The sequence below is a fragment of the Mytilus californianus genome, unplaced genomic scaffold (assembly GCF_021869535.1).
Source record: "Mytilus californianus isolate M0D057914Y unplaced genomic scaffold, xbMytCali1.0.p SCAF_5, whole genome shotgun sequence".
In the NCBI taxonomy this organism is placed as follows: Eukaryota; Metazoa; Mollusca; class Bivalvia; order Mytilida; family Mytilidae; genus Mytilus; species Mytilus californianus.
This window is the reverse complement of record NW_026262701.1, coordinates 70543631-70568823: the sequence shown is the minus strand read 5'-3', so window position 1 is coordinate 70568823 and position 25193 is coordinate 70543631. Positions and strand designations below refer to the sequence as shown.

General features: G+C 32.3%; 3 protein-coding genes across 4 annotated transcripts in view; all 3 read right to left on the bottom strand.

The window, feature by feature from the left end:
* LOC127701324 (mitochondrial ribosome-associated GTPase 2-like) overlaps positions 1-25193 on the bottom strand; it is a 560717-nt gene that overhangs the window by 524755 nt on the left and 10769 nt on the right. Inside the window, exon 7 of one of the 2 annotated variants that reach the window (XR_007981979.1) lies at positions 22525-23257. Coding sequence is in view for 1 of the 2 variants with exons in the window: in XM_052205214.1 (XP_052061174.1) it covers positions 22863-23257 (395 nt within the window). In the remaining variant the exon portion in view is untranslated. Of the gene's footprint in view, positions 1-21842; positions 23258-25193 lie in introns of those variants that run through there. The other variant, XM_052205214.1, reaches the window with a different exon arrangement.
* Positions 4689-6420, bottom strand: LOC127702747 (caprin-2-like). Its single transcript, XM_052207053.1, has 2 exons — positions 6201-6420; positions 4689-5098 (listed from the first exon to the last, which is right to left on the bottom strand). Exons 1-2 carry the CDS (start codon positions 6418-6420, stop codon positions 4689-4691), a joined length of 630 nt encoding a protein of 209 aa, XP_052063013.1.
* Positions 7073-8844, bottom strand: LOC127702746 (complement C1q-like protein 2). Its single transcript, XM_052207052.1, has 2 exons — positions 8625-8844; positions 7073-7482 (listed from the first exon to the last, which is right to left on the bottom strand). Exons 1-2 carry the CDS (start codon positions 8842-8844, stop codon positions 7073-7075), a joined length of 630 nt encoding a protein of 209 aa, XP_052063012.1.

Genomic DNA, 25193 nt, shown 5'->3' with positions numbered 1-25193 from the left:
AATGTAGACCTTGCAAGGATTCCACATATCAAATAAAGTCATCCTAGTAACTTGTTTCAAGCAGTCGCTGTAAAATGAAAATAAGGTCAAGAATAAATGACATATGACCGACGGAAACTTTGCAATATAATAAAGGCATGTGCGTACAAGTTATAAAGCCTCAAGGTCTTCTTCCTTCTGAATAATAGTATATAAAAATATAAAGCGTTATGCAAAATTATTTACGCCGCCGGATAGTAATCCATAAGTCTCACATTCTGCGACTTTTGGTTTATTTGTAACCAAATCACTAAATTACAAACACCTGAAAATAATCTGAACCTCAATTTTGACAGATTTTAGCCAATTTTTAGTATTATCGATAAATTGTAAAACAAAAAGGTCATACTTTCCCAAAACCAACTTTATGTTAGAAATACAGCCATATGTTGTCTAATGGATACGAATTCATTTCGGTAAGCTACGTCCTTCGAGGTGAAATTAAAAAAAAACAACATAACATTTGCAATTTTCTTTATAAAAAAATCCCCTCGATAAGAACATAAAGCGCTGAATGACATTTTGATTATTGCAAATACATGTTTGCGAATTCTTTTTTTTTAATTTAAGTACATGCTATAGAATCTTCAATATTCCAATTCCAATAGGATTTGATAACTTTTAGATGTTGACCTTGTATATGAAACACCTACTTCTTTCCTACAAAAATATAAAGCAGAGTTTCATGACGAATAAGGAGATATGGCATGATTTCCAGTGTGACAACAATGTCAAAATGACGTGGATGTAAGCAATGCTAGGTCAACGTACTGCTTTTAACAATGACCATAACAAAGTTTCAATGTGGAACGAATAAATATAAGGTGATTGTAAAATAATATTAATATGTGGTATGATTATCAATGAGACAATTTTCGACCAGAGACCAGATGACGTAGAATTTAACACCTATAACCATTAGGTCACCGTACACATTTCAACAATGAGCAAATTCATTAACGCAAAGCAAGCTATAAAGGCCCCGATATGACAAATGTATTACAAATCAAACGTAAAAAAAACGGTATGATTAATGAACAAAACAATAAAGGAAACACAAGTATGATATACGGAACATACTACAACAACTGACTCAATGGCTCCTGACTTGGGATAGGCATATACAGAGTGTGACGGGGTTAAGCATGTTTGTCGGCCCTCACTACTATGTATAACCTGGGAAAGTGGGTTAACATCACAACATAAGAACAAACTATGAAAATCAGTTGAAAAGGCTTGCAGCATCAGATCAACACAAGGCACAAAAAAAACTAACAAAAAGACTTTAGACACAATGTACCAATCTGATGTACTCACAGTTTCTGAAAGCCAATAACAGCTAAAAAATCATGTACCCAAGAGTTGCGTACATGTTTTAGAGCTTATATACAATGTTTCAATTTTTCGTCTACTGCGGATCAAGTAATCTAAAAAAAATCTTAGTATCGATTCAATTATTTACCTAAAATGAATGAATTTTGAATAGGATGTTCTCTATATTGTCTTTTGGTTATTCGTCTCCTTGGATTTCTGTCTCATTAACGTTTACCCAAAACCTCCTTTTGTCTATATATATTACATATAACCTGGTTCAAATCATATAAAAAATGAACGTTCATTTCTAGGATTTTATTTTATTAAAATGTAGGATAAAGAAGAAATCCAGCAAATGTGCACCACGGCCCATCAAGAACATCAAAAATGTCATGATACTTGTCGTGAACCTTTACCCATACTCTATCTCCTTGCATCAATTCAACTATCACCAAATTGGATCCAGTGCCATAAGCCCCGTTGCTTTTGTTCCTGCATACACATTTTGGATCGAAGCGCCGTTTTTAACTATTACAGCCTCAATCGTCTTTGGTGCATAAGTGAGAAAATGTACGAAAAAAACATAAAAACCTTGAGAAGAACTTTCGAACACACCTGTGTTTCCATTGTACCCACTTTCAAGGTTTGTGTTGACAAGTGTAAAACTTCATTATTATGTACACTAATTTGTCCTGCAACGTTGGCATGGAAAGCAACATATACAACTGAGAAAAGTCGTATGTCAAAAATTAATTAAAAGCAATGATCATTATTATTCTTTTGATAACTTTCAGTCAGTCGTTCTAATATAAATCCATGGCTGTACTTGTGATGTACCAGCATAGTTTGTTTTTTCCATTTATTTTGGGCAGACGTGTTTATTTTAAATACATCGTGTTTATCATATCCTTTTTGATATTCTTATTTTACATTTGGACTAAAAAAGATTTATGAGGGAATGATTCACTTCTTTAAAAAATATTTGTTTCATGCTCGTTGTTATATTTTTTTTTCAACAGAACACCATCACTGATGCAAGTACTGAAATTTTGGATTTGTATTTTGCAGATTTTCCTGATTTAATCTATAACCTTGTAGAAGGAAAACTTAATGGAAAATTAATGTCTTATGAACTTTTGATTTATAAACTGCATAATGTTAAAACGTTGTATTTGTATAACAGAAATATCAAAATTAGGTCTTTTTCAGTAAAAGGTATGGTTTTATCGTCGAAAGTGTGCTGTTTACACCATCACTGATGCAAGTGCTGAAATTTTGGATTTGTATTTTGCAGATTTTCCTGATTTAATCTATAACCTTGTAGAAGGAAAACTTAATGGAAAATTAATGTCTTTATGAACTTTTGATAAATAAACTGCATAATGTTAAAACGGTGTATTTGTATTAGTGTTGATTGGATGATAAATTGGTAATAGCTTGTCGTCCACTGGCAAATATCAGGACGAATAAATGAGTGTTGGTTTTTTCTCAAGTCTTTAAACTGAATTTCATTTTGTTAAAATATAGTATCCGTCTAGGAAATCTTCGTTTCAAGAACATCTACACGTTTTGTTAAATCACCAACATTGTCAGACTTGCAAAATACACATACAAGGAAAAGTATGGAATAATGCATTTCAGATTCCAAGTAGTCCAAATCGTTTTAAATACAAGGTGAACAATTGAAGATAAAATTAATGTGATACCGCTTTATCTGTTGAAATTACACACCTATTGCAAGCACGTTAACTTTCTTAAATTCTTTTTACAAAAATGATGATATTGTTATCAAAAGGGAGAGGACTTCACAAATGTAGTAATAACTTGTGTCCAATTCCTTTTGCTTCTGTTCTACCCATAATTCCTGCGTAGACATTTTGGATTACATCTCCATTTTTTTCTATGTGTGCCTCTAAACTTTTTGGCTCAATTGTAAAAAAATGTACAAAAATACGTAATAACCCGGAGTAGGGGTTTTAAAAACTCCTAAGTGTTCATCATACGAATTCCCTAGGTTGGTGTTGACCCGATCGAAGTGCAGCACTTCATTATAATGTTAACTTTTAAGTCCTACCATATTTGCATGGAAAGCCATATTTACTGATGTAAGAGAATATTTAACAATTGATATTTCAATTGTTGCATCCAATGTCATATAAATAGAAGCTGTTTACATAACATTTTATTATAAAGGATAAGCAAAGACAGGTTTTCTTAGTTGAATATATATTGAATACAATATTCAGCTATTGTGTTTGGATGGAAAAGGGGGGGGGGTAAATTTGGTAAGAAATCACGGTTGTCTTTGTAGTTGCAAGTTGATTATCGTTTCTTAATCCAATATTTCTTGTAAATTCTCTAGCTTTATCCATTTCTGGTAAAATGACTGTCTATTTTATGTTTTGAGAATTAATCAAGCGAATAGCATCAAGATAATCATATATTTTGTCGATTTTATTCTTCAATAGTTGGAAGTGATTGTATCCACACGATTCAAATCTATTTTAGGCATCCGACAATTTAACAAAAAAGTTAAATATTACTTTAAATTTGGTACGTTTGTTAACGGTTGATTCTGCAATTGTTCAGAGAGTTTAATCAATCATAGCGGTTAAACATTATGTATAACCAAGATTAATGCAATTGTTGGCTGTTATTTGAAAGGTTAAACAATTCAAACGAGAAACTAACTGTCTGGTTAATGAAAAAACAATAAACAAAAAACGATAAACAAATATGATAAACGGCAACAAACGACAACCACTGTCCTAAAGGCTTCTGAATGGAAACAGCACATACAGACTGTTGCGGGATTAAACATGTTTGCAGGCACCCAATCCTACCCATAACATGGGAACGTAGTGTAACAGTACAACATAAGAACAAACTATGAAAATCAGATAAAAAAAAATTGCCTCGTCAGATCGACACACAGTGCACAACAAAAACAAAACAATCAACAAAATGACCCAAGACACAATGTACCGATCTGATGTACTCGCAGTTTCCAAAAGCCAGTAAGAACTAAAAAAAATCCTGTACCCAAAACTAAAGTACATGTTTAAGAGCTGATATACAACACTATTTAATTTTTTCGTCTGCTGCGGATCAATTAATTTAACAACAGTCCTAGTATCGATTTATTATATATCCAAAATGCATGAATTTGGAATATGAAGTCCTCTGTATTGTTTTTTTTTTTATTATCCGTGTCCTAGGATTTCTTTCACAAAAACGTATACCCTACAACTCTTTTTATTTTTATATAAGTATTTTATGTTACCTGGAATGATTCATGTAAACAAAACTAGAGTCATTTCACCGATTTATCTTTATTAAAATGTAGGATAAAGCAGAAATCCAGCAAATGTGCACCACGGCCCATCAAGAACATCAACAGTGTCATGATACTTGTCGTGAACTTTGACCCATATTCTATCTCCTTGATTTAGTTGAGCTATAGCCAAATTGGATCCAGTGCCATATCCGCCCGTTGCTCTTGTTCCTGCGTACACATTTTGAATCGGAGCGCCATTTTTAACTATAACAGCCTCAATCGTCTTTGGTGCATAAGTGAGAAAATGTACGAAAAATACATAGTAACCTTGAGAAGGACTTTCGAACACACCCGTGTTTCCATTATACGCACTTTCAAGGTTTGTGTTGACAGTTTGGAAGTGAAGAACTTCATTATCATGTACACTAATTTTTCCTGCAACGTTGGCATGGAAAGCAACATATACAGCTGAAAAAATTCGTATGAAAAAAAATAATTAAAAGCAAAGTTCATTATTATTCTTATGAAAACTCTCAGTCAGTCGTTGTAATATAACTCCATGGCTTATCATGATGTACCAGAATTGTTTTCTGCTTTCTTTTATATTGTGCAGACATGAATTGGTTTTTTTTTTAAATTGTGAGATTCCGTCATATCTTTTTTGTTATTTTTATTACACATTTGGACTAATAAAATATTTTCAAAGGAACGATTCACTTCTTTTTAAAAAGATGGTTCCATGCTCGTTGTTAAATTTTGATATTTCTGATTATAAAAATAAATTAACAACGAGGTGGAACAATTTCTTGTATTATATATAATCTTTAGATTTTTTTTTAACTTGTAAAATTGTCAAATAAAAATTGTACTCGTGCATGGAGAAGCGAGTACTTTTCAAAAATTGTGCTTAATTTATCAACGTACCGTTCTTTTGTCATATGCAGGGTTCAAGAAAATAACACTTAAATTTCGTGCGTTCGAGACGCTTATCTTTATTTACCTTCATCAAACCCAAACGATTGACAGCCAAATATGCATAAGACCAAACACGTGGAGAGCTACATGAACAAAATGGGCCTTAAAAATAGCAAATTTAATTACGGTCTACATTGCCTGAGGGATTAAATAGCATTAGATATTATACATCATGTCATATTTTGATTGGTTAATACGAGGGAGATAATTTTCTCTATCGTTTGACAAAATCTCGATTTCCCTTCACAGAGACAATTGATCGATTCTGCGCTTTATTAAATACTGATACGGATACGGATGTTGAAGACGTCATAGTTTGTTACTTTCAATTTGAATGTTAATAGACAGTAATAAAAGAACATTCGGTAGAATAAATTAAAATACACATAGATGAGAGGATGATAAAGCAGATTGTTATCTTTCGAAAAGACATTTCGATTGACAATGCTTTCTCGAGGTGGCAATCTGCTTTATCACCCTATAAGATATGTGTTATTTATATATTAACAGACCATTCCTCGTTCGTCAAAATAGTGGTTGTGCATGAAGCGAATACGCGAGTTATGTATGCTAAAATTTATTCATATTTACATACGGTTGGTTGTAATGACTCTCTTATTGTGAACTGTTCCGTTAATCTTGTCCTCTAGGTAGGTTATTTTCGTCATTATGTTTTTGATAATATCCTTTAACATTTCATTTTCAGACTTAAGGCGAGTCATCTCCGTTTCATGAACATCAACACGTTTTGTTAAATCATCAACATTGTCAGACCTGCAAAATGCACATAAAAGAAAGAGTATGGAATAATGCATTTCAGATTCCAAGTAGTCCAAACTGTCTACAGGCAACGTGAAAAATTTAAGATAAGAATTATGTTATACCGCTTTATCTGTTGAAATTACACACATATTGAAAGCACGTTTTCCTACTTTGATATTGTTAACAAAGATTTTTATGTTTGTTTTCCGAAACCAATGAGCAAAACCAATAACGCATAGCAAACTATAAAGGCCCCGACATGACAAATGTATTACAAATCAAACGTAAAAGCTATCGGTATGATTAATGAACAAAACAATTTACGAAACACAAATATGATAAACGGAACAAACTACAACAACTGACTCAAAGGGTCCTGATTTGGGATAGGCATATACAGAATGTGGCGGGGTTACACATGTTTGCCGGCCCTCACTACTATGCATAACCTGGGACAGTGTTGTAACAGCAGAACATAAGAACAAACTATAAAAATTAGTTGAAAAGGCTTGCAGCATCAGATCGACACAAAGCACAAACAAAAATTACAAAAACACTTTAGACACAATGTACCGATCTGATGTATTCGCAGTTTCTGAAAGCCAATAACAACTAAGCAAATCATGTACCAAAGACTTACTGTCTTAATATTACATAGCATAAATCATATAAACAAACAAGGGTCATTTCCAGGATTTTATTTTATTAAGATGTAGGATAAAGAAGAAATCCAGCAAATGTGCCCAACAGCCCATCAAGAACATCAAACATGTCATGATACTTGTTGTGAACTTTGACCCATACTCTATCTCCCTGCATTAATTCAACTATCGCCAAATTGGATCCAGTGCCATATCCGGCCCATTCTCTTGTTCCTGCATAAACGTTTTGGATCGAAGCGCCGTTTTTAACTATTACAGCCTCAATCGTCTTTGGTGCATAAGTGAGAAAATGTACGAAAAATACATAGTAACCTCGAGAAGGACTTTTGAACACACCTGTGCTTCCATTGTACGCACTTCCAAGGTTTGCGTTGACAGTTTGGAAGTGTAGATCTTCATTATCATGTACACTAACTTTTCCTGCAACGTTGGCATGGAAAGCCACATATACAGCTGAAAAAGTCGTATGGCAAAAATTAATTAAAAGCAATGATCGTTATTATTCTTTTGATTACTCTCAGTCAGTCGTTCTAATATAAATCAGTGGCTGTAGTTGTGATGTACCAGCATAGTTTTTTTTCCATTTATTTTGGGCAGACGTGTTTATTTTAAATAGATCGTGTTTATCATATCCTTTTTGATTTTCTTATTTTACATTTGGACTAAAAAAGATTTATGAAGGAACTATTCACTTGTTTAAAAAATATTTGTTTCTTGCTCGTTGTTATAATTTTTTTTCAACAGAAATATCACAGTTATATCTTTTTCAGTAAAAAGTATGGTCTTGTCGTCGAAAGTGTGCAGTTAACACCATCACTGATGCAAGTGCTGAAATTGTGGATTTGTATTTTGCAGATATTCCTGATTTAATCTATATCCTTGTAGAAGGAAAAACGTAATGGCAAATTAATGTCTTTATGAACTTTTGATTAATAAACTGCATAATGTTAAAACGTTGTATTTGTATAAGTGTTGATCGGATGATAAATTGGTGATAACATGTCGTCCAGTGGTAAATAGCAGGACAAATAAATGAGTGTTGGTTTCTTCTAAAGTCTTTAAACTGAATTTCATTTTGTTAAAATATTGTATCCGTCTAGGAATTGTAAAGACGTAATTATATGTTATTTTACGAATTTTGAAACATGCGACACATTGAAACAATTTATTAAATGATTGCTCCTGGCGTTGTATTATATATAATATTTAGATTTTGTTTAAACTTGTAAAATTGTCATATGAAAATAGTACTCGTGGACTAGCGAGTACTTTTCAAAAATTGTGATTTACTTATCACATATCGTTCTTTTTTCATTTGCAGGGTAAATGAAAATAACACGTAAAATTTCGTGTGTTCGAGGCGCTTTTCTGGATTTATCATCATCAAACCCAAACAATTAAAAACCAAATATGTATAAGACCAAACACGTGGAGAGCTATATGACTAAATAGGCCTTAAAAATAGCCAAATTCATCAACATTGTCTAAGGGATTAAATATCATTAACAGACGATTCATCGTTCTTTCAAATAAAGGTTGTGTTGAAGCGAATACGCGAGTCATGTGTATGCTGAAATTTAAATATATTTACATACGATTGGTTGTACTGACTCTCTTATTGTGAATTATTTCGTTAATCTTGTCCTCTAAGTAGGTTATTTTCGTCATTATGTTTTTGATAATATCCTTTAACATTTCATTTTCAGACTTAAGGCGAGTCATCTCCGTTTCATGAACATCTACACGTTTTGTTAAATCACCAACATTGTCAGACCTGCAAAATGCACATACAAGGAAAAGTATGGAATAATGCATTTCCGATTCCAAGTAGTCCAAATTGTTTTACAGACAAGGTAAACAATTGAAGATAAGAATTTTGACTTTTGAACACTGGTATACTACTGTTGAAATTACACACATATTGAAAGCACGTTTTCTTTCTTTGATAGTGTTAACAAAGATTTTTATGTATATTTTCCTAAACCAATCAATGTCAATTGTTGAAACAGAATCTTGAATACTCGTGTTCCATTTACTGTTCCTTTTATATAAGGCATGTTTATAATTTATTGCAACTCAGTGGACTCAGTGTGTAGTGATTCTTCAACTTAAATCATTCATTTTTTTCATCAAATATCTCTATCTTCCTCTCTTTTAAATAACTTTACATTTTTTCGACTACCCTTACATAGACCTTTGAGGAACGAACTATTGTGCCGCCTTTATTGCGTTTGAGTCTTTATGTCTTGTGTTCTTAATGGATTTTGTTTTATCTTTTATATGTAATGATACATGTAGACATGTAGTACCTTTGACCATTTATTTATGTTTGTATCTACTTGGTATCCTTACATCTTTTTCTTTCCTTTGCGTCATTGTCAAATTTATTTTTACGTTTGTGTGAATTGTTTAAGAGGATCTGGATGGGGGTCCTTCATTTCTATATTCTATAATTATTTAGGTCATTTTTCTCTGTTCTTTATATTTTTTGCCCATTATTCTCTATTCTTTATATTTTAGCACACAATTATTCTCTATTCTTTATCCTTATTCTTTTCATTCTATTTCTCTCTATTCTTCATGTTTTAATCGATTTTACTGTACATGTGACCCATTATTCTCTATTCTGTAAACTCCATCCAGACCCTCGTTTGTCTGAGTTGTGTTATATGTCTGTGATATATGTTAACATAGTTTTTGCTGCTTGATCTCAATTACTGTCAAGTTGACCAATTATGTCTGTTTAGGTTGCTCACCTAATTTTGTCAATATAACGGAACTTTAAACAACTGTCGGGTTTAAGGTTCATGTGGACCCTTTGGCTAAAATGGCTGCATTTTCAACTCAAAATTTACTCCGAGTACAGACAAACCTGTGTATCTGGAAAAGTTTTAAGGCATAGCAGGAGCTAGACAAATTAAATTCAAATGCATTTTATGTTTTAGAAAATTAAAAGCTGAACTAGATTTTGCAGTGCACTTTTTTCGTCCCTACATAAGATCATAAAATTAACAAACAGTTGAATACCACTTGATATGGTCGACTCAGTGAAACAGTTTGAATCACCAATTATTGTCAGGTATTTATTGTCCCTCTATTGTCCATTTCAATCAATACAGTTCACTTCAATTATTACCTATGGGGAAGTTCTCAAATCTCTTTTCCAACTTTGTTTATTTTGCACCTTCTGTAAGAATGAAAAAGAAGTGCACTGCAAAATTCAGTAAAGTTTTTTTTATTTATCTAGGGCATGCTATGCCTGAAAACTTTTCCAGATGTACAGGTTTGTCTGTACTCAGAGTAAATTTTGAGGTGAAAACGCAGCCATTTTAGCCATAGCTATAATAGATAAAGAGGAACTTTAAATACCAAAAATGACCATGCAAGACAAGACAAGTTCTACAAATAATCCACCTTGCCGAAATCAACTTAATTGCCCTTTTATGACGATTTTTACCCTTTTATTTCGTTTTTTGTCAATTATCTTGAAAACTATCACAGATATAGAGAAATTTAAATAGCAAAAATTACCAGCAAGAGAAGATATACAACTAAGTCACAATTTTTTGGAATTTTGGGTCCTCAATGCTCTTCAACTTTGTACTTGTTTGGCTTTATAACTATTTTGATCTGAGCGTCACTGATGAGTCTTATGTAGACGAAACGCGCGTCTGGCGTATTAAATTATAATCCTGGTACCTTTGATAACTATCAATATGGATTCAAATCATCAGTTAACTCCTTATAAGATATATATTTAATGACGATATGTTTACCAATTTACCGTGTGTTTTGCCTTTTATCTTGAAAACTTTAAAAGATAGATAAAAACTTAAATTAACAAAATTGGTAAGCAGTACAAGATCAATAAATAACTTCATAATGCTGAAATGGTTGCCTCTTTTTATCAGTTATTGTACTTAAATGACGATTTTACAATTTGTTTTGCATTTTTGTCTTTTATCTTGAAAAATATAATAGATGGATAGAAATCTGAAAAGTAAAATGATCAGCAAGACAGGATCTACAAATAAGTCAACATGGCCCAAATCGTCAGTCAACTACTTAGAAAAGTTATTGCCCTCAAATGATGATTTTTAACTTGTTTTTGCCTTTCATCTTGAAAACTATATAATAGATAGAAACTTTAACTCTACAGAGCTTGTGTCGCTCACCTATGCCTATGCGCATCTTCAACAATGGGCACTCTCCAACATTGTAGACTAGAATAGAAATCCTGACAAAAATCACTGTTTTGTTGATCTTGTATTGTTAATCATTCTTTCTGCTTACAGTTTCTCTCTATCTTCTTGAGTTTTTGTTCAACACAACAAAAGGGAGTAAAGCAAACGTCATTTAAGGGCAATAACTCCTATAAAGAGTCTAATAACGATTTCAGCAAAATTTGACTTATTTGTAGATCGTGTCTTGTTGATCTTTTTTTGTCGTTTAAAGCGTCAATCTATCTTTTATAGTTTTCAAGGTGATAGGCAAAAAAGCATAAATTGGTAAAAATCGTCATTAAAGGCCAAAACTCCAATAAGGAGTTGTCTGCAGAATTCGGCTAGCTGACGTATTTGTAGATCTTGTCTTGCTGATCAGTTTGGCTAATTAAAAAGTTTATCTATTTATTATAGTTTTCAAGATAATAGGCAAAAGTGCCAAAAAATGGTAAAAATCGTCATTAAAGGTCAATTACTCCAATAAGGAGTCGTTTGCCAATTTAGGCAATGCTTACATGTTTGTAGATCTTATCTTGTTGATCATTTTTGCTATTTTTAGTTTCTCTGTATCTTTTATATTTTTCGAGATAAAAGGCAAAAATGAAACAAATTGGTAAAATTCATCATTTTATAAGGACAATAACTCCTATAAAAATCGTCTATCAGTTTTGACCTTAAACGTCGGTAGGTAGATGTCAACATTCTAAGCATTTCTGTCAGACTTCATCTATTCATAGCGGTTTTCAAAATAATGGACCAGGTGGGCTAAAAGGCAATAATGATCAATAGGACAAGAATTACAAATAAGTCAACAAGACTGAAAAAGAGAGGCGAAAGATACCAAAGGGACATTCAAACTCATAAGTCGAAAATAAACTGACAACGCCATGGCAAAAAAAGAAAAAGACCAAAAGACAAACAACAGTACAAAAAACACAACATAGAAAACTAAAGACTGAGCAACACGAACCCCACAAAAACCTGGGGTAATCTGAGGTGCTCCGGAAGGGTAAGCAGAACCTGCTCCACGTGTGCACTTCCACTCGAAACAGAAGGTGTGCATAATAAGGCATAAAGTGTACCTTGCAACTGGCAATTTATAATTATGGATCATCACAGAGTTTTGAACGTGCAAAGAGAGCGACAGCGACGTTTTTTTTTTTTATTAAAATGTTATGTTTTAAGGACAATGCTGTTTACAAGAATGTTGATTCATAAATGTCCGTAACTTTTGTTGCATATCCCCATCTTCGGTATTTAAAAAGAGGGTGGTTGACAATGTTTGCTTGCCTCTATAAACGTATAATGTTGAATTAAGCGCGAAACAATGGATGAAATAATCTTATATGGCTTATAACCTTCATCAGAAACATTCGATACCGAAGGTTTCTGAAGCAAATTATACGTATGAAAACATCAGAACCAAAAAGGTCTATACAAATCGAAACTTCCAGATGTCAATGTTGCTTGAAGGAAATGCAACATTAATGCAAAATGCATTGATTTATTATGTCAAGCAAAGGAAATGTGTGATCATTGTTGAAGGACTAACTATAAAACCTAATTTACATATTTTCACTCTTTTGCAAGTAAGAACAGCATTAGTTTTTATTCTTTTTCTTTATTTTATTTCTAAGCAAACGGATATTGTGTACGTTATCCCATGTTTATGTTTATATTTCAGGATATAGTAGATATCCCGCAAATGTACACCATGGACCATCCAGAACGTCGACAATGCTGTGGTAATGGGTGTGAACTCTAATCTCATATTTGCATGGAAAGCCACATTACTGCTGTAAGAGAATATTTAACAATTGAGATTTCAATTGTTGCATCCAATGTCACATAAATAGAAGCTGTTAGCATAATATTTTATTATAAAGGATAAGCAAAGACTGATTTTTTTTTTATATACCGAATACAATATTCAGCTATTGTGTGGGTGTTGGAAAAGGGGGAATAAATTTGGTAAGAAATCGCGGTTTTCTATGTACACCACATGGTCTTGTAAATTGAAATAATTTTGATTAATAAGATTGACATTGTTGTTATTGATTTTGTTTAAATTCAAAAGATACTGAAAAAGAGGTATCGTAAATTTCTTTTTGAATTTGTTTCAACTACCGGGTCAAAATCTGAAAGTTAAAGAAACTTGTTGAATTTGAATATTTAAGAGTCATATTAAATATGTATTAGGGAATTTGTAAGAAGTGGTGGATTCGTAATCGATAATCAACGCGCGACGTTTATCGCAAGTTGATTATCGTTTCCGAATCCACTATTTCTTATAAATTATCTAGCTTTATCCATTTCTGGTAAAATGACTGTTTATTTTATGTTTTGACAATTAATCAAGCGAATAACATAAAGATAATCATATTTTTTGTCGATTATATTTTTCAATAGTTGGAAGTGATTGTATCCACACGCTTCATATCTATATTTAGTTATCCAACAAGTTAATAGCAATTTTCTGTAACCATCAACCAAGTTGCGGCACGCATAGTCTCAGATTTTCTTGAAATTTGGTTTGTTGGTAGCTATCGATAAACTGACAAGAAATATGCTTACAAAAAAATTGTTTTTTCCCCGTTGCCATGGTAACGGGTCCCCTTGGATTTTGCCTCAAAAATGCATATTTCGACGAGCAAAAATGACCCATTTTAAGCAGTTATCATGCACACATTTCAATTTTGAGGAATATTTTGACTTTTGTTCATTAAAATATAACAATTAATGAGTAAGATGAAAGATAAAAATTAATTCTGACAAAAAGGGAAGAAGGGGGCAGCACTGATTTAAATAAGGGAGTTTTCAATGTATTCAAGAAAGCAAATTATAGGCATTTTGCATGACATAATTTTACACTTTTGCATCCACAACCAATTATACTAAGGTAATAAATGTAAACAATCATTGTTGCCTAGGAATAATTTATCACCAAAGGTTTTGGAAATAGGTTGCTAGGGTGGTTGCTATGGGAACGTAAAAGTGTCATTTTTGGTATTTTGTAAAAGAATTTTGACATTGTTATTAAAATAGCTTAAAAACAGTGACAGACACAAAATAAAAATCAATTGGGACATGTTGTGCATTCAATGACCTGAAAGTTGACCTAAAGGTCAAAGGTTATTGATGACCTTGACTTTGACCTTCAGTCTTTTTTATTAAATTTTGTTAGTAAATTGTAACAAAAAAAAACAAAAAGTATTTAGAAAAAGTGTTTAGACCGAATTTTGCTTTTATTTAGTAAGAAAGCAAAATTCCAGAGGTCAAGGTCATGTCTTAAGTTCTTAGCAACGACCCTTACTTGATATAAAAGTACCTAGCAACCATACATAGTTGGGTTCAGATTAATACGAACTATGATAAAGATCATAATTTAAAGTTAAGGGGTCAATATTGTCAACATAGACTTTAACAGCCATTCTCATATAATTAGAAAATGCCTAGCAACCATCATTGTATTGGTGATTTAGGTAAAATTTCTGAAATTTTGAAACTAAAGTTGTAATTCATTCTTGCGATTAGACTCTCAGGTTTCTTAAATAATTCACATACATGATTTCACTCATGTAAATTTCAGATAATCACCTGCTACTTTGTCTCCTGTTCTTACTTGAATTACAAAATTGCTGTTTGTTCCAAAGAATTTTATCAACTTTACGTAAAAATACCAGTTGAATCATAATACCGTTTCCCAGGGGCCTCGTGTTTTACTTTTATGTTCTTAATCTTGAAACTTCAATACATGGATAGAAAGTAATATAACAAATTAGAATTATTTCTATTAAAACTTATATGGAATAATGAACAATTTATTAACAAAAATAACCAACAAGACTAATTAATCAGCATATCCGAAATTTTCTTTTTACGCCATATAGGCGTTTTACCCTTACATGAACACTAAGGGAGACAAATTCAAATAACAGCAATTTATCTTGTTTCCTTATCCCAATTATGTACTCTTATTTATTTACTCTTGTAGCTATACATAGCTAATTCTTTATTAATATATTTATGTTAATACTAAATGACGATTGTTACCCCAAATCGTCATTAAAGGGTATAAACTCTAATGAGGGGTTGTAAAACGAATTTAACCATGTTGAATTATTTGTTATCGTGTCTTGCTGATAATTTTTGTATTTTAATGTTTCCTTCTGCTATAATGGTATTTTTTTATATTAGGCAAAAACGCACACAAACAAAAAATCGTCTTTAAAGGGCATTTACTCCCAAAAAAAATCAGCTGACGATTTCGACGAAGTCTACTTTTTTTTTAGATCTGGTGTTGCTGATAATTTATTATATAAAATGTTTCTCTTTATCTATTATTGTTTTCAAGATAATATGCAAAAAAGAAAAAAAAGGGTTAACATTCATCATTTCAGGGCACAAAGTCCCCTGTAAATAGATAATAGGTAGATCCATTCACTCGGAATATTTAAGCTCCTGTCAGATTTTTGTCTTGCCTTGACGGAGTCAAAAATTGAGAATATGTATGCTGTTTCCGGCGTTGGCGGCGGGGGCCTCAATAATGTATTAGTTTGTGATTAGGTCTAGTTTATGATGAACCACAAGTGGTAGGTCAATCATATTTGGTATGCAGTTGCATTAATTAGCATTGGCACATCTTATTTACATGGAGACTATTTGACCCTGCCCCCTCAGTCATGGTCTATTGACTTTGAAAATTTGGCTAAGTTAATATGTATTAGTTTGTGATTAGTTCAGTTCAAGGGGAACCATTAGTGGTAGGCCAATGTTAATTGGTATTCAGTTGTATAAGCAATTAGCACATATCATTTCCATGGAGAATATTTGGCCCCGCCTCCTCAGTCATGGTCTATCGACTTTGAAACTTGTGCTTAGTTTACATTTATTAGTTTGTGATTAGATCAGTTTAGAATGAACTTCTTATGTTAAGTCAATGATATTTGGTATGCAAATTTTTTGGCATTTGCAAGAATCATTTCCATGGAGATTATATTGGCCCACCCCCTCTTCATGGTTCATTGACTTTGAAACTTTTACATAGTTTACAAGTTAATGTTTGTGTTCAGGTTTGTTTAAAGGAAACGACTTATAAAAGTCAATGGTATTTGGTATGCAGTTGTATTAGAATTGGTACATCTCATTTACATGGAAATTGTTTAGCCATGTACCTCAGTCATGGTTCATTGACTTTGAATATTTGCATAACTTAAGTAACATGTTAAAGAATTGCTATTTCGATTTCAACATTTGCATAATCAAAATTACAAAAAGGCGAGACATATCTCTGTGATAACAGTTTCTTCTATTTATAACAGTTTTAATGATGATAGACAATTTAAACTTGCATTTTACTCCTATATTCTAATTTAGCAATGTTAGCCATCATGGGACACATTTTTAAAGTACATACTCTAATGATGATTGTAACTAAGTCTGGTTTAAGGAGAAGTCCGGTAAAAGATAATGTTGCCGAAAATGTTACATTTTAAACACTCAAGTGTGTACTTCACTTGATTCAATCAGTTTGTGTGAAAGATTTGAACTGATTTTGTCATTACAAATATGAAAATCTATCAAATTTGCTATTAAACTTCATTCTTAAGATGATTTTTGTTTAAAATGGAAGTTGCCGAATTCATGTTCAGTCTCAACATCTATATATGTAATGCATTTTCATTAAAAACAATATTTTTATTCTAATATTAAGACTGAATACAAGTGCCACCACTTCTATTTAAGACAAAAAGGCAAATTTTTACACAATATTCAAGCTTGATACTGTCTGAATTTGGATTGTGATCAAATTTTTGACTTAATATAGGTTTCTAACACAAAATAAATGTGGTCAAAGATCTTATAAATCCATTGCCCAATACTGTGCAATTGAAGATTTCTTCTTGAAACTTTTCAAAAATTCAAAATTTAAAAAATTTTGAAAAAAATATGAATCCCTTAAAAAAAATGGGAAAAAATCCCCCCCACACTTTTTGAACCCCCCCCCCCCCCCCCCCCCTTGGAGCAATAACCCCAAAACTCAATCCCAGCCTTCTCTTTGTTATATGGAACCTTGTGGTACAATGTTAGAGAGATCCATACACTTACACACTAGTTATTGACTGGAAACTAGGAAAATGCTTGTTTTTGGCCCCTTTTTGGCCCTTAATTCCTAAACTGTTGGCCCCATAACCCCTAAAATGAATCCAAACCTTCTAATTGTGGTATTAAACATTGTGGTACAATTTCTGAGCAATAGAAATACTTATACACAAGTTATTATCCTGAAACTAGAAAAATGCTTGTTTTGGGCCCCTAATTCCTAAACGGTTGGGAACATCATCCCCAAAATCAATCCCAACCTTTCTTTTGTGGTATTGAAACTTCTTTAAAAATTTCATAGAGATCCATTCACTTAAACTAAAGTTATTGTCCGGAAACCAATGTGTCTTCGGACGACACATAAACTCATATGCTCATACAAGAATTAAACTCATTATAATTTCACTGTAACTAGATCAGAGCTGTAACAGTCAATTATGTAAGAAAAAATATTGGTAGTTTGATTTTTTGTTGTTGTATGCCTTTGTTTGTGTGTCTGTTATTTTTTTCAGGGAAGTCAAGTGTTGGTGGTTGGTGTTGTGTTGTCAAGTGTTGGTGGTTGGTGTTGTGTTGTCCAGTATTATTGGTGATTCCTGCTATCCTTTTTATGTATTATTGGTGATTCCTGCTATCCTTTTTATGTATTATTGGTGATTCCTGCTATCCTTTTTATGTATTATTGGTGATTCCTGCTAACCTTTTTATGTATTATTGGTGATTCCTGCTATCCTTTTATATGTATTATTGGTGATTCCTGCTATCCTTTTTATGTATTATTGGTGATTCCTGCTATCCTTTTATATGTATTATTGGTGATTCCTGCTATCCTTTTTATGTATTATTGGTGATTCCTGCTATCCTTTTTATGTATTTTTGGCGATTCCTGCTATCCTTTTTATGTATTATTGGTGATTCCTGCTATCCTTTTTATGTATTTTTGGCGATTCCTGCTAACCTTTTTATGTATTATTGGTGATTCCTGCTATCCTTTTTATGTATTGTTGGTGATTCCTGCTATCCTTTTTATGTATTGTTGGTGATTTCTGCTATCCTTTTTATGTATTATTGGTGATTCCTGGTATCCTTTTTATGTATTTTTTGACTGATTAAAAGCTTTACCTAGACACTTGTCTTTTTTATCTATCTATCAAATATCTGGACTAAAAAAAACCAAGATAATTGATAAATTCATGTCAAATTAGAATTAATTTATGTGATCTGTTCATTTCAGATACCTAAATCTCAATTTATAATGGCTGAAAATGTGTGACAAAAAAATTGCATTCTCAGAAGGTGTTATAAACATTCAAAGTACCGTCAAACAGGAAATGACTGCCAGGCAGATCTGAGAACTAAAGGTTCAGACCAAATATAACATCATTCCTAAATACAGAAGTATATGTATATGAAATATGTATTGAAAATTTTGATGTTCTGCAGATATTGTAAAATTTCAAATTATTGTCAAACAGGATTGGACTAGCCAACAGAATTGAAAACTTCTTTACTGTCCACCTCATCACAATAAAGTGCCATAGAAATTATCAAACCATTCCTTGATACAGAAGTTGTACAAAATGTACATTCTTAACCAATATTAAAATGCTATCAGAATTAAAGGAACGAACAGTGTTGTATTTCAGATACAAATTTGTTCGTTTTGGTTTAGAATGTCATTCGGTTCTTAAAAAAACAAGTAAAATTTGCAATATGTTATAACAAAAATTATGGGCTGATGAATGTATTATACAACAGACAGATGAACACAGGAACAGATGGAGGTACAAGATAAATGCAGTATACCACCACTTGATGAATGGGGGGTATAAAATTTCATTATGCGAGTATGTACAATTCACTCACACACAAAGAAATAATTGAAGCGGTCGATAGAGCATGGCCAATAATGCTTGAAATTAAATATGATATACCTCTGCCACCTAAGAATGAAATTCTCGAGCTTTTGAATTACGTACTAACAAATAATGAATTTGAATTTAATGATACAATATTCAAACAGAGATGTGGGATTCCTATGGGAAACCCAATGAGTCCTAGTTTAGCTGATATTAGAATGTTTGAAATAATTTCAAAAATACTTGATCTATTCCCATTCAAAAACAATATCACTAAATTAGATTTACACATGAGATATCATCGGAAAGTATACAGTTTCTAGACATAACTGTCTTCAAAGGTGAATGATGGGGAAAAAAAGCAAATTTTAGACATCAAACTATATAGAAAACCGACTGATAATTTCCAATACCTGGAACGAACATCAACCCACCCTACATCAGTATTCAAAGAATTCATTACTGCAGAAATTATTCTCTTTATACGATCTTGCAATAACCTGAAAGACTTCAATAAAGAAGTTCAACTTTTTAAGTCTAAACTTCTTAAAAGAGGACATTACGAAAATGAGATTGACAACATTGTAACTAATACAACAAAATGAAAAAGGAAACAAACTTTGAAATATAATTATAAAAATAAGAAAGCGGCCCCACCACTCGTTTTTGCAACAAGATTTAACCCAGAATTTAAAGGAATAGGCAGAGCGTTAAGGAAACATTGGCACCTAATCGAACAAAACAGAAATACAAAAACTCTGTTTCCAAAACCACCAATTTTTGATTATTGCGTACAAAAGACATAAAAATCTAAAAGAGTATTAAACGAATTCAAAGATGGAAATGATATAATCATATAAAATCAAATAAAAGATAAAAATATCACACACAATAAAATAACAGAATAGCTAAAATAAAGAGAGAAATAAATAACAAAAAATCAGAAGGAAGAAAAAAGAAAGAAACAAACTAGAACGTATAAACAGGTGTCGTATCCCCATAAGAGAAATCAAACTGGAACTATTCTAAATATTACAAGAAAGGAAACATATAGGCTAGGGATAGCTGATGAGGATAGGCCTAGGTCTACATGACCATAACCGAAACACCTTCTTTAGTATTAGAAATCCAGACCTGATCTGGATTTCTATTCTAAAAATACACACACAATAACTATACTAAAAACATGCAAGTGTGAATTTCTCGAAAAATACGAAAACAAATGCAGAAAAATGTAATCCATAACCAGAAATAAATATCATACACTGAGTTTACCAGCTCTAAATTACTCTAAATGTATGCACATAGAAAATGGAATTAATTATGAAGGATTATAATAAGATATACTGGATTGGTCCTAGACCCGATTGATTTTAATATGTTGTTTTAACTTGGCTAAGATGAAATAAAAGCTCAATAGAGCTTATGTTTTCTGTATACCGGTACTAATATTCATCTTTAAATAAAGCTTTTGAACTGGGCTGATAAACTCACAATCTGAAAAAATTTCCAAAGGACTTTAATGTATAGCTTGTGAGTCATCCTAAATATTTGTTATTTTTATCTTTCAATTTCCAATTTTGTTGAACCCCATGATTTCATTCATGTGTATCCTGTATGATTATATCACGGTGAAATCGACATAGTGTTTACATAGGTTATGAAAATAGTTCAGACAACTAACTATAAACCTAGGAAAAAGATTATAATATTGGACCAATCACATTAAAGCATTTGTAGACACGTAAACCATATAAGAATTACTCTAAGCATTCAAACCAAATTCTGCAGTTGCCCAAAGATGCCTTATTGCTATTTTTTTTTATCAGATGTCACAGTTATTTTCATTTGTTTTTCATATTTAGTAAATTTTCTTACTTTGAAAATAACTCCTAACATTAATTTCAGTATTGAATGGGAAGTAACTTTACTTCATTTATCAGAATTTTTGGGATACTTGTTGATATTAACAATTATAGTTTTTTTTTCTCACTGAAGCTAATAAATAGGTAAACATATATTATTCTGAGTCCCCTGGATCCTTAAGGGCTCATGCATTGCATTTCTTTTAATGAAATAAAGCAATTTACCTCTTCTATTTGCTAAGAAAATTAAAAGTGCAACAGAAATATTTTTATGACAAGGGTGATAACTCAAACTACAAAACTATCTGTATTTTTATAAAACATCTCCACTGTTTTCTTAACAGTTTTATGGTGTATTATCCTTTTTCAGTAATGTAAATATCAACTGTAAATACTCATGAAGTGACATGAAATATTGAAACCTTACAATGTGAAATGAGCAAAATGTGACCACGCTCTACAGTGTTGGGGTCAAAGAGAGAAATCTTACAGAAATACATATCGCTTTCATTATAAGTGTGGAAGAACATTTATGCCTAACTTTAAGCAATCAATAAAATCCGTTCACCTTAATATTTTTTCCATGCTTCATAATTTGATTTCTGAAAATAATGCATGCAGAAAGCATGAAACTCAAGTTTCAAATGCAATAGAGATATTGTTCTTTCGGAGCACCACCTAGTGATTAATGGAATGCCTAATTACTGTCATCTTAATATGACAAGAAATTTACAAACTAATTTGTCTGCAAAAGAACAAACTCACAATTTACAAAATAAGATTTATTGATGTGTTCAGTTTACTGTTTTTGTGAGGTTGACCAATGAAATTCAGCTCAAGTAGGATATACAGTACTATAGTTCTGGCTTTTATAATAAATTTAAATGTGTATGTATTCATGGGCAATAAAGGTATTCTAATTATACAATGAAAAAAAATAAATGACTGGTAAACAGGTTCACATGTTGATAGGTTGACAAGTGTTAAAAATGTAAATATTTTTATGGTTGACAGGTTGACAAGTCGACAAGTTGACAATGTTAAAATGTAAATATTTTTATGGTTGACTGGTTGACATGTCGACAGGTTGACAGGTTGACAAGTTGAAAATTTAATATAATTAAAATTGAAGTTATGGTTGACAAGTTGACAGGTTGACAATTTGAAAGAATTTAAATAGTGTATTATTGATGACTGGTGGACAGGTCGACAAGTCCACAGGTTGACAATTTGACAGTGAGAAATGAAAACTGTAATAATGGTTAACAGGTTGACAGGTCGAAAGTCAACAGGTAGACAGTTATAAGTCAAGACTTAATAAAAAGGTTAAAAAACTGAATTGTAAAATTAAACTTGTCAGCCTGTCAAGTTGTCAACCTGTCAACCTGTCGACCTGTAGACCTTTTCACTTGTTGACCTTTCAACATGTCGACTTTCACACTTGTCGACCTGATAGTCTGTCAACTTATGTACATATAAACCGATTTACTTCTTAAGTTAAACCGAATTACTCCTCTGTTCTTCCGATGGAACTACAGTACCGTTTATCCTACTTGACCTTGAAATTCCAGCTCACATACAACATAGGAGTTAATAGTATACTGTAACAAGCATTACTTTAGTAACCATTGACTACCATTAGTCATGCTAAAGTGAGTTGTATATTTAAATTCTTCAAATTTACCTCAGGACAAATAGCATAGTAGAAGATTGCAAGCTAATTTAAAACTTATATAACAAAATATAAAATTATGATCAATAAATTTGGAGTACATCACATTACAATTTCATGTCACCAGAGTAGAATCTTCCTCAATGTCTTCTTTCGCTCCATATTTATCATACATATATCTTAAATGTGTCAATAACGAATCAATTCCTATTCTATGTTTTGCTGATACTGGAAATACAGGCAAATTTATGGCTAAAGTCAATTCTCTCAAATTATCCTTTGCTCCTGGAAGATCTATCTTATTACCAATTACTGCATGAGGTCTTGCTGATAGTCCTGGTTTATACTGATCAAGTTCATATTTCAGATCATTTAACTGTGTCCATGGTTCACTCACTGATAAATCAATAACATACAATAAACAAGCACATCTTTCAATATGGCGCAAAAATGAAATTCCAAGTCCACGGTTTTTGTGTGCATCTTTAATCAAACCTGGAATATCTGCAACTGTAGGTAAAAATAATTATGTGCAACATTATATCAGATATAATTGTTTGAATTTACTATAATACAGAAAATATTTTCAAAATTTCACTATGGATACTGTCTTTTGGTCATAAACAAGCTCCTGTCCAAATTTCATAAAATTCCATGAAAGTTTGACAAAGTTATTGATTGAAAAGATTTAACCACAGACTGAACCTAAATGTTGACAAAACTGACGTTGGAATCTAGGATTGCAATGTCTCGATTTTGCGACATAAATGTCACAGACTCGACAAAAAAAGATGGGAAAATTTGTATCACATAATGTATTACCCAGAAGGTCAATATCAACCACAGGGCCAAAGGACAGTGACACACATTTTACCATTAAATTGAGAATGGAAATGGGGAATGTGTTAAAGAGACAACAACCTGACCAAAGAGCAGAAAACAGCCAAAGGCCACCAATGGGTCTTCAACAGTTTGAATTGTTTACTCAATCATATATCTAAACATGAAAAATGTGATACAGGTATTTTATATGGGCTATGGAAAAAAGAGAGTTGTCAGCCTTTAGGAAACCTGACCAAAATCCAAAAAGAGTCATGCTGGGAGAATAAGAAAATAACACAGAGAAATGATAGCAGGAATTATCAAAATTATTAAACAGCACATCTGACCACACCAACCACCAACTCCTCCAAGAAAATACCAGTAGACATGGTATACATACAAACAAAGAATAAAATGCTCCGCTGGGCGCAGCTTGATACGACAGCAGAGGTCGAACCCTGAACAGTTGGGGCAAGTATGGACACAACATTCAAGCTTGATACAGCACTGAATTTGGATTGTGATTAAATATTTGACATAGCATAGGTTTCTGATACAAAATGAATGTGGTCTAAGAACTTAAAAAAATTTAATTTACCTTTTTTAACCATATCATTATTATTTGCTTTTATATATAAATCAGAAATAACCAATTTAAAATGGAAAATTTTAAAGAAAAAAAAGGAAAAAAAGGGAAAAAAAATCCCTCCCCCAAATTTTTTGAACCCCCTTATGATTCATCACCCCCCAAACTCAATCCCAACCTTCCTCTTGTGGTATGGTACCTTGCAGTACAATTTCAGAGAGATCCATACACTTACACACAAGTTATTGTCCTGAAACTACAAAAATGCTTGTTTTTTGCCCCTTTTTGGCCCCTAATTCCTAATACTTTGAGGCAATTACCCCCAAAGTCAATCCCAGCCTTCCCTTTGTGGTATGGTAGGTTGCAGTACAATTTCAGAGAGATCCATACACTTGGACACAAGTTATTGTCCTGAAACTACAAAAATGCTTGTTTTTTGCCCCTTTTTGGCCCCTAATTCCTAAAACTTTGAGACAATTACCCCCAAAGTCAATCCCAGCCTTCCCTTTGTGGTATGGTAGGTTGCAGTACAATTTCACAGAGATCCATACACTTGGACACAAGTTATTGTCTGGAAATTAGAAGAATGCTTATTTTTTGCCCCTTTTTGGCCCCTAATTCCTAATCATTTTTGGCAATTACACACAAACTCAATTCCAGCTTTCCCTTTGTGATATGGAACCTTGTAGTACAATTTCAGAAAGATCCATACACTTACACACAAGTTATTATCATGAAACTAGAAAAATGCTTATTTTAGTGCCCCTTTTTTGGCCCCTAATTCCTAAAATTTTGAGGCAATTACCCCCAAAATCAATCCCAGCATTCCCTTTGTGATATGGAAACTTGTGGTATAATGTCAGAGAGATCCATACATTAACACACAAGTTATGTCTGGAAGTTACAAAAATGCTTATTTTTTACCCCTTTTTGGCCCCTTATTCCTAAACTGTTAGTACCATAACCCCCAAAATCAATCCCAACCTTCCTTTTATGGTATTGAACCTTATGGTAAAATTTCATAGAGATCCATTCGCT